This window comes from Puntigrus tetrazona, chromosome 3, assembly GCF_018831695.1.
Source record: "Puntigrus tetrazona isolate hp1 chromosome 3, ASM1883169v1, whole genome shotgun sequence".
Classification (NCBI taxonomy): Eukaryota; Metazoa; Chordata; class Actinopteri; order Cypriniformes; family Cyprinidae; genus Puntigrus; species Puntigrus tetrazona.
The window spans coordinates 11,246,955-11,265,353 of NC_056701.1; the positions used below are offsets into that span (position 1 = coordinate 11,246,955).

At 38.3% G+C, this 18,399-nt stretch overlaps 1 protein-coding gene across 1 annotated transcript; it reads right to left on the reverse strand.

Annotated features, from left to right (window-relative positions):
- Positions 1–2,691: 2,691 nt before the first annotated feature.
- Positions 2,692–16,293, reverse strand: kmt5c (lysine methyltransferase 5C). Its single transcript, XM_043234930.1, has 9 exons — positions 15,993–16,293; positions 13,769–13,901; positions 13,261–13,426; positions 12,399–12,508; positions 12,101–12,264; positions 11,960–11,979; positions 10,455–10,591; positions 10,091–10,251; positions 2,692–9,668 (listed from the first exon to the last, which is right to left on the reverse strand). Exons 2-9 carry the CDS (start codon positions 13,879–13,881, stop codon positions 4,177–4,179), a joined length of 6,363 nt encoding a protein of 2,120 aa, XP_043090865.1. The 5' UTR covers positions 13,882–13,901; positions 15,993–16,293; the 3' UTR covers positions 2,692–4,176.
- Positions 16,294–18,399: the final 2,106 nt, after the last annotated feature.

An 18,399-nucleotide genomic window follows, 5' to 3' on the forward strand; every position in this document is an offset into this window, starting at 1 on the left:
TTGTCACAACAAAAGCATTTCTCCACTGCACAGCCTTTATGCCACCATCACTTCCTTTCATGCCTCTTGCTACTTGGGCAAATATTTCTCAGGAATCACTTTATGTTTCTTCCTTCGACGTTAAATCAGTCGGGCATTTAACTTCCGTCTACAAATTCCTCGCTTCTATCCCTCACTATTTTCATCCACTATCGTTATCAAGCTTTCATCACTCCTACCATTTACTTTGCTTTATAGCACAAGGAGCCGTGTCTCCGAAACTCCCTCATACATCTTACCTTACTCATCCATTTTCTCGCTACTAGCAGATTCTTTCAACCCATCTACCACGTTGAGATTCAAAGCTATTCCTTGTCTCTCTCTTTTCCCTCATCATACAACCATTTCTGAGTTAAGTACAGCCGTTTTACACCAGTGGTTTTGGTGTAGACATGCCTGACCCGAACATCTGAGTCTGTCACATCCAAAAACTAAAATCACTTCCAAACCACATCCAAAAAAGCTTTGCTTGATATAATTGCTGTCCTAAATATTATATTAGCGCTAACTGCGTTCGATAATTCTATCTCCAGGAGACATGCTGGCAAAAGTCACTGATTGAGACCCCTTACAAATAGCATAATGTCACTGGGCGGGTAATTCAATATACAATTTTCTGCTAAATTAGCACTGAGACATTGTGGAACTTGAAGGTCCGGTTAAGGAAAGAATTCATCATTCACTTCTGGATCGATTTCAATCTCTACAAACACTAATACTTTATGGCAGTTCGTCAGCTTTGCCCATTTCAAATCTAAAGGGGTGAAAGTGCCTGGTCCTTTCCACTGTCCTAATCTACTATCCATTCGTTTCCACCCTCTGTGGGTATGACAACAAGCTTTCAGGCTGCTCCAGGTCTCAGTAAATAGTGCCATATGCACGGCTCTCTAAGGGAGGTCACTCATTCTTCATTTAGAGATGATGTTATAACTTTTAGCACCTTCACACTTCAGAGTTGGAAACATCACATAATATTCTGAAGAGCTCGTCGAAATATTGAACTATAGCACTACAAACTTAAAATCAGACAAAAAATGGAGAGGAAAAAAGAAAACTGAATAATGCCTCCTGGCAGAAAATACTAAAATGACCAGATCTCTTAAATAAAAGAATGTTTTTAATAATTGAATCATTTCAAAATATAATCGCATAGCAATTATCAAGGAACATTTTATAATGGCTCAGTTTAAAGATTTCATTTTCATCCGACAGAACCAGCATAAAAAAAAAGAGATGGAGAGATATGGTTGGAGTTACCACGAGGGAACAGATGGAAAGGTTCATTTTGCCATTTTAAACTGTTAATGTTTAGTAACATTACGTGTACAGGAAGGTGGGAGGGAGGGAGAAAGGATGGTTGGGTGTAGGAAAGGCTTACTGAATAATTCAAAAAGAGAAGAAAGCACAGATGAATCAAGCGAGCTAGTGCCTGTCTCACACTGAAGCAGTATAAAATGGAGGATGTTACTGTACATCTCTTTTGTGGCACAAATCCGCCTGTAACATTTGGCAGTGAGCAAGGCAGTGTCTTCAAAAGAAGCAAAACCTTGGGTCACCAGATCTGAGTCAACAGCAAGAATTGCAAGTTGAGGTCTTTCGTCACCTGCTTTCTCAATAATCTGGAGCATGGGTTTATGATTTGTTACATCTGCGCAATGGAAATCGTGGTGATACAGCAAGGTTTTTGGGTCCTAGTGTTTTCCGCAGTGCCTCACTCAAAGGTTCAGCCTTTCACCGCCTCAGTATCCACTGCCTTGCTGCCTGTGTCCTCGTTATGAAAAAAGCTGTTCCACTTGGCTTCAGAGTTAACCCTCTGCTCACTGTTGAGAGAAGAGAAAATGGGTCATGAATGGGGAAAGAGGATGAGCAGGCGATAAGAATCAAAAAGAAAGTGGACAAAGAGTTGAAAGAAGGATTGGGGGACGAGGAAGAACCTGACGTACTACAACAGAGGCAGCTGGGTGAAAATATCGCATTTATAGAACAAATAAGTCTTGTTCTTAAAAAAGCAAAAACATGGAATGCAGACAGCTAAATAGTGTGGAAGAGGATGGCTAAATCAAAAAGAAGGGGAGAAAAAAAAAACATCAAAAAGATTAGCTGTAAGCTGTTAGAAAAGCAGAAAAATTAAGATCACATTCTAAAAATGCATACAAAGACAGCGCAAACATAATATGATTCAAAAAAAGAAGTTAGAAAACAAAAAGAGGCTTAGTGAGGGGTTAAATCTGAATGATCGGCGGTGATAGATGACAGTGCTTACGATAAAGGTGCATTGTGGGTGGAACACCTTGGATGTGCAAACATATACATGTTTGCGAGTGATGATATAAAAGATTATTTTAATGCTCCCTTCTCTCTCCTATGGTTAGTCATTTATATCATCTTTGCAGCAATTAGGCCAATTCAGACACTGCAGAAAATACCTGCAAAGACCTGTAACCTTGAAGAAATACCTACTGGTAGCATTACCATCAGAACACTCACGAAACTTAAAATGACTTCGTCAGCAGGGTTGAAAAAGGAAATATATAGGACTCTTCAGTTTGATTAATCTCCTAATAAAACTATACAATGGCAAATTGACCTTTCCAAAAGAAATATTAATTTTGAGATTAGACAGATAGAAAGATACTAAAATACCATCAACAGTTTATTTAAAATCATTTCATTTTAATTGCATTAATTTCATTTTTTACAATTTTACAGTTGAACATTACAATTTAAAATTTATCTCAAATGTCCTAAGTAACAAACAGGATGGCCATACAAGACATACCAGAAATAAAAGACATCTGAATTGTAGATATTAAAAAAACAGTAATATACATTAAATTTAGTACAATCAAAAATTAAGTTATATTGAAGCACCATGTTAAGAACATATTAAAAATAAATATAATTAATACACTGGCTTTTCATAGACCAAGGCAAGGCTTAACACAAACTATGTTATAAACATGTAGGACAGCCCAGGGCTCTGTTAAGTCTGCAACTATTAAAACCGAGAAGAAACCAACAAACACATTCCATATCTGACTATGTACTGGGGAGGTAAAAAAAAAAAAAAGTTCAAAAAATAAAAAAATATATCTGGTTGGAGATGATGTCAGGTTTTGGGTCTTGGTGACCTGTAGGACTATAGTTCATTATTGTAACAGTATTCTTGTAATTGTTAAGTGAGTCTGATCAAGGATCAGTTCCAAGGGCACTAAACATCTCTCTAGAATAATACAAGTGGTAACTAATTAATTATGCATCGGCCCAATGTACCAAATCAATACCAAATATTATACAAAACCCCATGAAGCTGATATAGACAAATGTTTGGTGTTAAAAAGGGCATCCAATACCACAACACATTTGTGCTTGTAAAAGGTGTGTGTGATTTGTATGACAAAGATGGGAGCCTATTCAAATAAATGACATCACTGATGGTAAAGGTGCTGAAATATCTGTGATTTGTATGCATTTCATGTAGCAGTTGCTGCAGTCCTTTATTGACATGCAGGAATCCCCTAAACCAAATACAGGACACCTGAGAGCTGCACAAGGTATGCGTTTGTCATATGTTGCACAAATATTTGTGTAGTCAGTGGTTGACATTCTAATTTAAATCGACAAACTAGCTTTCAAACAACCCTAAATTAAAAGCACACACTCCCTGCTCTGGTCCTTCATGTGCTAACCCACTGAGCTGTGCGAGCTGCCAGCCACACTTCCATTTCTCACATATGATCAGTCACATGTCTGCAAAAACTCCAAACCGAAAAGGCTAGGAGGAACAGAGAATTTCCACATTGTGGAGAACAACATCCCCATCTTGTGGCAAGTCTTATGTACTACAGGACAAACAGAGTATCTATTTTTCTGTTTTAATACAGAACCACTAGCATGAAAATATTATCTTCTATAATAAGGTACTAAACAAAATTCATGTAGCATACAAATAACTAAGTTATTTAAGTGTGTGCTAATAAAAATATGTATTTAAATATTTCAAGAAAATCTGTTTCAATGCTAAGAACAGGACATTTTACATGGTACAAGTTTAATGAAAACAAAAAGAACATCTCATTACATCGAAGTTGTTTTAAATAAATAAAGTCTCAGCATATCAACGACAAATGGTCGTTATTAATCAGTATATTGTAGGTCCAGATCCACTGTACCGTCAGTCACCACGAGCCTAAGTCTCTTAGGCTTGCGCTCCGTTATAGGGGTGCTTTGCGAGTGGGAGGTGGAGAAGTGTAAAGAATTATATGGGTGAGTTCCTGTCCCCTGATGCTGCTGTTCCTTACCGTTTTGGCCTCCGTGGCCTTTAGACCCTGCACACCTACTCACAGAAGGAGCAGATGAGAAGTTAGAGGGACCACATGCTTCCACGACCAGCCTTCCTTGTGTTCCCGAAGGCTCCATTAGACAATGATAAGTGTAATTTGCAGGTCCTGAACCGGAATAATTCAAGTTTTCACCATCCTCACTGTAGCCCAGAGTCAGGGAATGATCTCCGGTGAAGTTTACTACGTACGACTGGTGAGGAGTTTGACCATGTTCAAAGGTGGTTGACTGAGTTTTAATCAATGGGACCTCATGGATTGAGGATTCTCTGTATCCCAAATGAGGACTGCTGTGCTGCGACGCAGGAGGTGAAAGAGAGGAGCTGAAGTTGAAATCAGAAATGTTTGAACACATCGGATTCTTATTGAGCTGGATAGAAGACACTCCAGAAAGCTGAGTGTTTTGAGTGGGAGCCACGACAGCATGAGGTTTTTCCAATTTTGAGAGTTTGCTTTGTGTCGTACTGTAACATTGAGAACTTTGAGATGAGGGAAATAAAAATGTGGAGGACAGGGATGGATCTTTATCACTTCTTGAGATCTGGGACTTTAGGCCTGCATTGTTCTTGAAAAAGTTGGTTGTGGTTTTGCTAGAGCTGATGAAGTAAACGGGGTGAATGCGATCACCTTGCGGAATGAGATTAGAGGGGTACTGTTTGGAAGGCATGTTTTTTGGGTTTTTTTGCTGACTTTCAGCCAATCTTAAAAACCCAGCATTATGGCATCTAGCAGAAGACTCTTTTCCACTGTGAGAACTTGACGTACCTGGATAAGCATAGATGCTTTCCAGGTTGTTGTGAGATTTTAAGCTGCCAGCAGCTACAGAAACTCGACAAGCGTTTTGGCCTTCCTCGCTTTTCAAGACATTCTTGGGGTTTGAAAAAAAAGGAAGCTTCTTGTCATTGCTACGAAAAAATGCATTGCCAGAGTTGAATGCACCTGGATAATCAGCATGGAAGGGTGTAACAAGGTTACTTTGAGGTCCGGCACCATGTAGACTTTGTGTTGTCTGGTTTGGAAAGACGGATTCGGATTTAGCTTTTGAGCTATGCAGGTTGAGAGGTCCATTGTCTTTACCATCAATTTTAGCAAGGCCTGGCTCTGAGGACTTCAAGTTAACAATGGAATCAAAAAAGCTTAACTTTTTATCCTGAGGATGCAGGCGTAAATTTAAGTGCCCAGGCTGTTTAGCACTTGTAGAAGCACTGTTAAACATGGTAAAGTCTTTGGGGAGAAACTGTGTTGCTGAATCTTCCTGGACCTGGAGCTCTATTGGAGTTTTTGACAGCTCGCCATCAGACAAGTACAGATCTTTCTCAGGGTCTTGCAGAGGAACAGAACTTGTGGCTGTACTACAGAGCTTATCTCTGAAGAGATTGAGTTGAGATGCACCAATAGATGAAGATGTGTCTGACTGAGCAAAGACAATATCCGGGAAATTTAGCTCTTCGTCACTACTAAAGTTACTCACTGGGCTTGGTGATCCTAGGTAAGGGGTCTCCGGATTCCATGCATCGGTAGGACTTTGGGAGAAGGGGCTGCTGAAGGACCCAGTGTTATGTGGTTCACCAGGACAGTAATCTATTAAAGAGCCTGCTAAGTTGTTTTGTGGAGGCATCTGATCGTAGCTTTCAAGATTTAAACATGGAAAGTCAAGCACATCTTCTGAATAGTTACTAAAGCTACAATCTGTGGTAAAGGGAGAGATGGGAGGAGACTGAATTTGAGAGGTGTTTATACTAGTGTTAGTGGGCACACTTTTCTCACATACCTGTGGCTGGCTCAGAGCCTGGAGTTTTGACAGACTTTTGTTAATCTGTAACAAATTGTGACTCAAGCAAATGTCACTCCTTCCTTTACTGTCACTTCTACTAACTGCAGCCTTAAAACTTTCGAAATTGTCTGAAACCTGCTCTCTTGCATTCTCTTTTGCTTGAACACTCCCACTGACATTACTAACTCCTGCCAGCCCATCATAACCGGGAGAGTAAAGTGACAAAGGTGAAAGAGATAATGGTAAGGGTGAAGTCTCAAAACTCAGGGGATCTCTGAAGGTCTCTGTCCCCTTGGTGCACATACGCCCCGTCATAAGTTGCTGGCATTGAGATGGGTTTTCGTCTTTAACATTGCCAAGAGGTGTCTGTTCCACTACTGCTGCTGTAGAGAAGACAGATGTTAATTTCTTTGGCTCCCCGTGCTCAGTATCAGTGCTCTCATCTTCATTGTGCGCTTCTTTCCACTCCACCTCCCACTTGCCTTCAGCTCTCCTGCACAATCTAATCAGAGGTAACGGTTTAATGTCATCAATGTCTGCCTCGATTTTTGGATCAGATGATTTTTGCTGTAGTTGCTTGTCTGTAACATCACCACAGTCTTGAACAATTTCTTTTGGTGTACTAATGTTCTTCTTGTTAATGCAAACAGCTGATATTTTTTGTTGTCTTTTACATGGCTTAGCTGCACATTCTTTTCTGCAATGCTCCAGCACGTCTTGAACTGCTTTGGTGGCTTTCTCCAATCCAACGCCATTATCAGCCTCCCCATGACCTCGAATCCTTTCCATTTCTGCATTTAAAATCGAGACAGAATCCAAAATGGCCCTAAAAGGGTCAACTAAAGCCAGGCATTGCTGTGGGTTTGACTTGTCTGCAACACTTTTTGCATCGTCTGTGCACTCCATTGCCCATTCCTTTCCCCTTTTCCTCTTAAGGCGTATTCTGACGTTGAGCTTCTGGTCTTCTTCCATGTTATCTGAAACATTTGAGGTAGACAGCTCATCGTTGATGGCATGTTCAGTATCATCCATAATCTCACAGTTCCCTGGTCCTTTATTTCTTCCTTCTACTCCTTTGTCACTTTTCTCTTGATCTCCCTCTCCAATATTACAAATGACTGTTTCAGCAATTTTAGATGTTTCATGCTTGAGGTCATTGATTGTCCGCTCACAAACATGTACATTACTTGTACCATCTCTGTATTCACAAAGTCGGGCATTGTTTCGCCCTGGTCCACGATGAGAACTGTGAAGAGCTTTAGAGTATTGTTTAGATGGAATCTTTATTAACTTGGATGAACCACGCTTTTTGGACCCAACGCCAACACTGGCTTTGAGAGTTAAACTTGATTCTGCTTCTGAAAATTTCAACAATGTTGTGCTGCTTTCGCTTGGCTTAGGTAACAGATTGTCCGAAGTGGGTTCTTTGCCTTTACTAACATCAGTACATGGTGCTGCAGGTACATTAACATCCTGTTCTGGGTCTGTATCAAGCGATTCTCGAAATGCTCGTTTCTTTAGAGGAATGCTGCTCTGAGGACTGTGATCCAGAGAAACCTTGCAAGTGGGTGGAGGTTCAGATGAAATCAAAGTGTTTTCTGACTGTTTCACTTGAGTATCTTCATGTATATTTGGCTGATCAGCTGCAGCGAGTCCTTTATTACAGTTCTCATTCCTGTTATTAAGTGCTTCATGCTTGTTCTTTGTCTTTTTATTGTCAGTAAGTGATAGTGTCCTTATATTACTAGGTTCTCCTTTCCCACTGCAACTGCACGGAGGATGGTGATCATTAGTTACCTTATCTTGTTGACTAAACTTGCAACTCAAATTCTTTCTAATATCCTTCAACAGTACCTTTGCCTCTTTAACAACAACAGTCCTGCTACCAAAACATGCTGTTATCACTTTCTTTTTCAAGGGATTTTCTTCATCAGTTCCTCTTTCCTGCTTCTTGATCATGCTTTCTTTATTCTGCACCTCAGGTATGCATTGAACATGTGTTCGTTTCTCATACTTATCTGTTCTTTTCTGTTTCTGCACAACAACTTCAGAATTTTTGGGAATTGTAACTTCAACAGACTCAACCGTTACAGCTTTATCATCTTGCTTAGCTTCAACTGCATGTTCACTGTGGCTATCCTTACCCAACACATCCACCAGTTCTTTTGAAACAGGTTGTGTGACTGTGTTTTTGCCAGTCTCTAAATCACATGTTACTTTTATGTATTTATCTGCACTCTCCATATTGACTGGTGTGAAATACAACTCCTTTACCCCTTTCTTACCTTGTCTATTGCTGTCTTTGCTGCCATTATATTTTGTGTTTTGCTGTACTGATGCTGCTGCTGGTGCTGTAACCTTGTCTCTTCTACTGTCTGCCTCCTTCTGACCTGTACTTTCAACCTTGGGCTTTCCTGGAATAGCCACCCTGACCAGACTGACTCTGAGGTAACGATTTAACCCTGAGTGGAAAGACACAGGACTATTAAGAAATGGTGAAGACAAGAACGATGTATCGCTAACAGCACTAGAAGAGACAGACAGCCTGTGGTTTTGCTTGTTATCCCCTGAGGTCTCTGAAGCTACACAAGCACTAACATCACCTGCCCCAGGAGCAATGGAACCGTTGAAGTGCCTCCTGTCGCCAGCCACTTCCCTGAAGCAATCCCTAAAGACACTCTGCTGAGTCTCTGTGATCGCCGTGCTCTCTGTTTGTGATGATTTGTCACGGTTAGTTCCAGTGTCTCCATCAACCTGTACATGTTTATCATTACATGGTTTACCTGTGGAGATTAAACCAGGGTTAGCAGTGTTCTTGGACTCAAACTCGCTTCCTTCCTGCTTGCTACCATCTTGTGTCTGCGAGTCAGCACATTCATTTGGCCCTGCAGAGAGTTTAGCATTAGATTTGATCAGTCTGGTCCTCCTTTTGCTGAATCTGGAGAGTTTAGATTGGCTCCTTGATTGGAGACTGCTCAGACGACTACGAAGAATATTCCTGGTCCTTGAGGAAATGCCCTGGTGGACAATTCTGACAGATGATGCATCAATGTTACGTCCCTTGGCCTTCATGCTGTCTCTTTCATGTAAACTGGAAACACATCCAAGAGTAAAGGGTTTAAAACTAATTACGGGGTCTCCATTTAATATTTCTCCATCCTCATCTTTTCTATCCTCCGGTCCATTTATGTTAGCACTACTGAAAGGTGGAGAGACAGATTTGCTGTTCTTTGTTATCCTCTCTGCTATTGGTCGCTCTCTCTCAATTAGGTATAGCAGGGCCCTTTCTTTGCTTAAAGGGTCCTTACAGCTTAATAGAAAATTTGTGCTGTGCTGATAGAGGCAGATGCTCAGCTCCTTTAGCTTGAGGTGAGGCAAAGATGATAAGATGTTTTGTGTCCTCTTTTCCACCTGTTTGCAATGCTCCTCCCTCCTCCACCTATCAGACTTTCGCATTTTGCTCAAAACAAGGGCGTTCCTCTTTGTCCGTTGGGGAAATTTTCCCACTGGCAAGGCTGACAAGAGAAAGAGACAAGAAGAATAGACAGCCAGAGTTAAAGGGGTGGCAATAATGAGATTATACCAATACAGACTTTTTCATAGAATGCTTAATTACAACCCTTGTAATTTTACACTCAAAGCATATAAAAAATAGTTCAGATGTAAAAGCCTCCAAAGACATCTGATTTTTTGTTTTAACTAGCATTTCTTTCTGTCTACTTTGTATAGGTTTCTATGTAAGTACTGGTTCTTCTGAGTGGGCTGAAGCTACCACTTAGCACATTTGAAGTCAAAGTACTTTATGAACACATACTATACGTGGAGAGCATTCACTCAGTATTATTATCTCAAGATGGCTTTTAAAGGCTTTATATACATTTTCCTCCAAGACACAAGTAATAAGAAAACAATTAAATATAACATATAACAAGCATACCTGAGTTTGATACAGTGAGAAATGACTTTGGGGTGCCATTTCCCCTATTCCTGTTAAGCCTTAGGTCAGTCTCTCTGAACTCATATTTCTGTGCTGAAGGATCCCCAGGGCAAGTCTCATCTGGTAACTGGTCTCTCTTCTTAAATGATCCCTCTCCTCTCCTGCGTAGATTGGCATAATTAGAGTTGCGATAAAACCTGATTTAAAAGGCTTTTAAATGTATTTCTGTCATTAGAAACCTAATTGACATTAAACCCTAATACAGTTCAGACCAATTACAAGCATTCATTGAGATAATTGCACGTTACAGATCCCGCATCACTATAATACCCACAGCAGATGCCATTAACGTATATACTCTCACCTCTCACATGTGCAACATTCACACATTTCATTATTCTCTCCAAAAAAGCTGTCCCCATAGTAACAGGTAATCTCCTCCCCCGGTGAGATGGGCCGCATCACTTTTACACAAGCTCCATTCTTATCTCCAGGGACAAACTAATAGGAGGAACAGAAACAGTATGAGCAAATTACTTTTCAGCATACACTGTTTGCCCATAATCTACTTAGTCATGCCGGGAAACAAGTGAAAACAAATTAAGGAAAATGTAATTAAAAAAAGGGTGATGCCCTGTTAGGACTGAAGTCAGATCAAATAAAACCATAAAATACATAAATAATAAAATGTACATATAAGTCAGTAAGATTTTTAAAGTGCTTTTGTATTCTGTTATTCTCACCCAGACTGTATTTGATCAAATTAAGTGAGAAAGTAATAATGTTATGAATCATTACAATTTAAAATAACTAATATTTTAATATGTAATTCATTCCTGTAATAGGTGCATTTTCAACAGATAATCCTTTTTATATATATATATATATATATATATATATATATATATATATATATATATATATATATATATATATATATATATATATATATATATATATATATATACACACACACACACACACCAAGAGAGAATTCACAATCAATTAGTTAAAATATGAGCGAGGTTTAAATGTTCAGTTATCTATGAAAGAAATGGACAGTGTTTAAAATGACCTTTTAGTGCTTTTTAAAATCACAATGTTTTAAAGTTAACACAGCCAAGTACAATGATGCATAAAAAAATAAAACAGGAGAAATGTTCATTTCTGTATCATTTCCCTTCACCAGCATACTTGCTTCACAACTAAACAGCACCTTGTCTCACATTTATAATCATACCAAAGTTCAGTAATCCATACCAATACCTGTGAAACGCCACACACTTAAAATAACTTTATACCAAACTCCTTACCATTCAAAAAATAATAATAATAATAATAATAGTAATACATCAAAAACAACACCATGCAGCCTCCAAGTGTTTTTTAATGAAGTAAACACAGCTTTTTCAATTATTCAAGACAAGACACTTCATGAAGAACAAAGAAACAAATGACATGAAACAAAGTGTTCTTAAAAGGCTTATTAAAGCCACTAAAGCGATCCATGTGCGCACTAAATGGTTTCGTCTTTATCTTGTCAATACGGCTGTTTGATAATTGTTAAAGAAATAACAGTGACAGGTCTATTAGGCTGCATTTCACCACTTGCACAGATCTATTGTGACATATCAGACACTTGTCTTGTCGGTTTACATTCAAGATGGGGAACCGATAAAGAAGTGCATCACACACAGATGTGTACCTAAGAAGGCATATCAGTGCACACATGCATCAGCCGAATCAAATCAGTAATTTGTACTAAAGAAAAACTGGTATAGTTTATATATTATATAGTGAATACAAGCATGACAACTGAAAGCAAATGAAAGAACACCTTACTCCCAAAACAATCATTTAATATCTTACCTTACAGTTGGGTCTGCAGTCTTCTCCCAGCAATAAAAACAAAACAGAAAATATTGTAATCAGATCTTGTACATTACAAATGACCATGACTTGAAAAAAGAAGAATATTACTGATCAGTTTATGCATACAGGCTCTCTCACCGTGATTGATAAAGGCAGCGGGCCCCAGCCAGAGCTGAGCACATCTCTTGCGCGTCGAATACATGACACTGAAGTCATTCACTCCCGCTCTGAGGACGGCACTATCCTCAGGACTCAGCTCAGCTATACAGCCCTGCAGGACCTCCACCCGTTCTCCCACAAGCCTGGAGAATTCAACATCGTCATTTCCATCGCCAATTTAAAAAGGAGACCAGTTTATTATGCGTAAGAGTTATTTAGTTAACATATAGTTTCATTGAAAAATTATATGAAAAAAAAAAACCACACTGATTCTAACCAGTTTCGGGTGGATGTGATTTTGGCTCCATTAGTCTCAGAGGAATAGCGATTACATGGCTCAATGTTCACTCCACTGTCCAACAGAAATGCTGTCATATAACGATACATCTAAAGGGGAGAAAAAAATGAAGAAAAAGTTCAAATAATTTTTTAAAAAGGACACATTGTTATTTCCAAAAGAATATTGTGATACACTGTGCTTGTCTTTAATAAAACTTCAAGGGGAAAAAAAAGGGGGTAAGAAATTGAGAGAGGGGTGCTTCTTATTTCTTATTTGCCGATTATAGTTTCCTTTCCTCGAGTCATAGCTCCACTCCTTAGGATGTGAATGAAGAATGCAGAAAAAGAAAATAAGGACAGAGGAATCAAAGGAAAGCTTATTTGTACACTGGAATATTCTTGATCACTTAAGCATCACTTCAAAGCCTTATCAGCTATGTTCAGCGGATCTGCCAATGTGTTTTTTATATTTGGTTATTTAAAACACTCACAATAAATATTAATAAAGCAAAGCGCCTAAATGTTTTCAGTTAAAGAAAGTCACCCAAAGTTTTCTCTTAAATCACACAAATCTGAATTTTCCCTGCACTTGTCTATCTTGGTCAAACTATTTTTTGCCCAGGACAGTCTTTGTGTGTACAGAGAGACCGTACTCATCAAGAAGATAAATAACTGATCTTGCAAAGATGTAAGCAAATGCACTGAAGAAAAAGGAATCTTGCCCAACTAAGACCCTACAACAGCTACACATTCAAAGCAATTCAAGCATTCTTACATTCCTCTTTGGTGATGATTATACATACGTGCATACAACCAAAAAAATAGACATTCAGCAATTCTAGTTTAAATATGACACTCACATGTTGCTTCAGCAGCTCCTGTCGGTGTGAACCCAGTCCCGTGAAATAGCCGCTGACCCATTCCCCATCCAACAGGGCATCAAAGGTGGCCTGGAAGTCATGTGTGCGTTTGAACCGCAAAAGTGTTTCTCTGAGGTAACCCCATCGCCGGATCTCGGGGGGAGGACTTCATTCACAGAATGACAAATTATGAAGGGAAGAAATCATTTACGCTACAGTTCAAAGGTCTGGGGGTTAATAAGACACATTTAAAAGAAATGTAAAAAAAAAACTTAGCAATGTCACATTAAACGGAGCAAAAAAGTGACAGTAAATTTATAGTTTATTTATTTAGTACGTTTTTAAAAGAAGTACAATTTAAAAAAAATATTACACACATACACACACGTGTTAATGTTTCATATTACAATACGAAAGGACAAATATTACATTAGTGCTATCAACAAAACAAATATTTTCCTTTAAATACTGCGCATAAACTGTTGATGTTGTGTATAAAGCACAGTACCTTATGTTCATCTTATGGGTGCTGAACCCCAGTAAGGGATCCAGCACCAGACTCGTTGCCAGATCATCTGTCTCACAAAGCTCTCTCACACTCATTCTATAAGATCCCTCCATGGTCGCCCACCATCAACATGCTAGAACAAAATGAAGTCGGTGAGTTACACATTTAGTTTTTTTTTTATTCATTATGAGTGGAAGGTGATTTTTTTTTCCTATGACAGCAGTGATAAAGCTGCAGAAATGTTCGCCAGCATGATCTGAGATGAGTATCTTGAGCTTTAATGGAAACATCTGACCTTCTATACCAAGCCACACGATCAGTATTACAAACCTAATTATTTTTGATGTGCATTTTTACTGACCCAAAATATCTGAATCCCAAATCAAGTTCACTTATTGTCCTAGACAGTAATTTGTGATTAATAACACTTTAACCCATAAACTACAAACAATACATGTTAAAGTAATACCCTCACTGCTTATATACTAAAATAACTGAATAGTTTCCTTTTTTTTCGGTCAGCAGGAATAATTTGTAAAGCAAAAGCGGTACCTTTAAAACTTTATAAAAACCCATTTTAGACAAAGAAAATTCCCCCAAATTTTCTAGTTCCCAGCACGCAGTGCAGCACAAATTAATCATGTGTTTACCATTAAAGAATTGTTTCTCTTTTTAAACCATCACTGTTGTTTTGTCATTATTGTTAGTTATTTGTTTTGTAATGTTAAGAGTTCTCCTTGGTCTCACATAGAAAAAAAAAAACAATTAGTGAATGTCTACATTTTAACTGACAAAAGGTTGCTTGTAACAATTATTAGGACAGTAGCTGAGAGAACCTACAAATCTGAAATGTGCTGGATTTCGCTGAATAAGTGTCATCAATCTAGCATTATGACAGAAGAGATGTAGTGTATGCCCAATCACTGGATGGATTTGGGCTTCCTAATTAACAAAAATGTAACCATGAACGTAAAGCAATTGTTACATTACTCGGGTTAACACACAAATTCCTGCCAGAAAAATATTTGTAAAGAAAAAAAAATTATGTTCATTGTTCATAGAATAGCATACATAGCATCTACACAGACAACTCCTAAACTGCTACTTTCGATATCTGTGTATTACGTGTCCTTTATTGAAATCATTACGTCTGCTTTTAAAAACACTTGATTTTCAACTTTTCGTTTAAAGAGTGAATGCCATTGATCCGATTCATTTTCGTATAACATTGTAAACGTTTTCATCACAAAAAAAATAGATTTGACGCGTTTCTTGCTGAGATTTCCCTTACTGTAAAATTTCTTAAACCTCATTGACAATAAGTTTAAAAAGCAATTTTTTACGTATGTATTTCGTAATCTCAGAGTGGGGTGTGTCACTTTTCCTTTTCTCTTTCACTTTGTTATTGTACTTCAATGCAATATTGTTCGTTTTCTTGCAATAATAATAATAATAATAATTAATATTATTATAATAATAAACATGTTAAGTGTTCATTGCAGCTACTTTAGAGACAATTTAGAAACATTGTTGTACAGTGCATTGCATAATGTCTGTTTGGTATTGTATACTGTAACCCTGATGATTATTGCTGCTAACTTGCAAGCATATATCCTCACTCTCATAGATTAATACAAGTATAATCCTTGTCTCCGCTGACAGGTCTTCAAGAGTCGCTATACAAGTCAGAAAACAGTACTTGAGTTATAATCGAGTTCGAGTGACAGTAGGCTCCGGGAAAGCGTGTAAACACCAGCTCAGAAAGACCTCCGTGCTGGTCCACAGATCGCAGCGACGAGAAATAAATACACACGATATACAACGACACTCACAGGGCTAATAAAACAAGACAATATTACATGCCGCACGGTCTGGACAGAGACGGCTTCATCTGTCGTCAAGCAGCTATGATCGCGCCAATTAGTCGTTATTAAACAAGACACCTGACTGGAGGTCAAAGGATAATTGATTTTGCCAATTCATAACAGCTGGTTATTAATGTTCAGAGCTGCGAGGGGCCATACATCACTGTCAGGGGAGCGTTAACGGACTTCAGCCCAAACCGCTGAAGTCCAGTTAACGTTAGCTCACTGGACAACACAAGCTGACCATCGTGGTCCAAACTGCATCTCTAAATATGATATATTTCACTGTGAGTAGTAAATGGCTGCAAAATCGGCGCGAGCACAGCTGTGTGGTATAATAAACAGAGCAGCGCATTTACCTGACGGGCTATCCTTCAATTCTCTGTTCGATTTGTCCGTAGTGAAATTCGTCTGTAAGCTAGCAGGCTAGCTCTTCCTGTTGGCTACGAGCGTTGCTGCCATATGCTCCCGATATCCCCATATTCCATGATTTTGACGTTTCTGCTGCGGATATATGATTCTAACCCGGAAAACTGACAGTGCCGTTGAGGCGATTTGCGTGTGATACTAGCATTAATTTTTCTATACTGCGTTTGTTTTCGAACGTAGTAGAAGTCTAGTCCTGGAGGTGAATTCAACCAATCCTTGACATCCAGGGTGGCGCTCCTATTGGCTAGTCGGATGAGTGGCGGAGATCTCGGCGTCGTTCCTCTCACCCCATTGGCTCGCCAAGTTACACGGCGTCGAGATTGGCCAATGGGAGTGCAGATACAGGAAATATTTCGCTCTTCTATTAATCAACGGCCGTGAAAGAAACGCGCTCCCCGCCTCGTCTCTTAAACCGTGTCCTGTTGACCTCCTGGAGTTATGCAATATAATAGCAAGCTGTTTGTTAGGCAAAATGCATGTTTGATGGGATTAAGTTTTTTTTGTTATGCTCAGTAATGGTTTTTATATTCATTCACTGTGTTCTTTGTACGGTTTATGTGTAATATTTAAATATCGTTGTTCTGTTTGCGGCTTTGAACATTGAGAAGCAGTTAGAATTGGTTTTGCATTTTTTGTATGTTATTTCAGTTGAATATATTTAAGATTTATAGTCTTAAATAACCAAATTAGGGTTTTCTAATTGTTTTATACCATGTATGAATAAACTACCAAACAAAAAAACGTATATCAAATACACTTCCATGGGAAAACCTTTCCAGGCCTGAAAAAATTATGCTTCTGGGTAGGTGTTGCTATTTTAGTTTTAATAATCTTTATATACTATATCAGCTGAAAAGATATTTCTTATGTTTAATTTGTCTAATACATCTTACTAAAAGAGGAACAGCTTTCTCATAACACATCAAGATACTCAGCGGTTAAAAATATAAAATGAATATTGAAACAACCAGTACAAATACACTGTTTTATTATTTTTTTTCCCGGTAGCTGAGAAACAGGATTTATCATTTGAAATCAAATTGCACTGGGAAAAGAAAGAAAAATCTTTTTTTTTAAAAAAAACCTCTAATTAATTTCTTTCTCGTCATGATACAGTTGAAATAATATACTACAGTGCATTAAGGAAAAACATCCCTGATTGCTTTATAAGAGAAAGTAGGAAGAAAATCACAATCTAAATAGCCTGCTCTCTGTCAGTAAAACAAAAGTACAATTATATATTAATAAACAACAACAACTCTACTACTAATAAAGTCTTAATCTCAGTGTTGCTGTAAAGCAAACATGATGTGCACAAATATAGCCTTGCTGAGGAGATCAGAGATAATAGAAAGGCCATCGACCAAATGAAATACATCACCTTAATTGTTTTTAAATTGCACATATACTCAGTTCAAAAAACCCTTCCCCCCGATACATACACAAGATCTATCAGAAAAGAGTGATATGATTATATTATGGCATTTATGATAGACTCTAGACTGACAATCAGACGCCAGATGAGTAACGGCATACATTTCTCATGTTTTGTTGCCATCATTGTGTTCTGTATAAGACAAGTAGTTCTGACGCAATGTGTGTAGGAATGCAATCACTACACTTATTACTCTGGTTTGTCAGTGCTAGTCTCCCATACTGACCAGAAAGGTTACGTCAACAAAGACAGACACACCTTGACCTGAAGACCTTAATTATGGGATGTCATTCTGAGCATCTAAAGCTTAGTTAAGTTTTTCCCTTCTCAAGCTAGGTGACCATATAGAATAAATCTTTTCAAAAAAAAACCAAAAAAAAAAAAACCTACAAAAATTAAAGGCTGACCTGTTTGAATCGAACTGTTTTGGATATCACTACGCTGCCTTAAATAACAAAAATATTAATCTCAAGAACATATAAAGCAGGGCACTACAGGAACTCAGTGTGTCTTTGAGCCAGCAGAGGACACTAGTGTATTGCTTTGCAGTATACTTATACCTTACAAACACATTAAAGTGTAAAAGTGAATCAGAGGTCTGTGAAATGCGCCATCTGCTGGCGCCAGTGAATGGAGTTTGTGTAGCAAGCAGAATTCTTAAATCCTAATTACAGTAGCAACTCCTCTGAGATTTATATGGATCAAACTTTAAATCCTGCCTGGCAATTCAAAACAGTTTGAAATGGAGGGAGGGGAATGAAAAGGACAACAGATCTCTAGAGCAAAGGGACAAAGTTGAGCTGGCAAAGCAAGATGGGTGTGACACCCAACGCTAAAATCCCAGATAATGCTAACTAGTTAAGGGTGTAAGGGAGAGAAGAGAAAGAAAAAAAGAAAAGAAA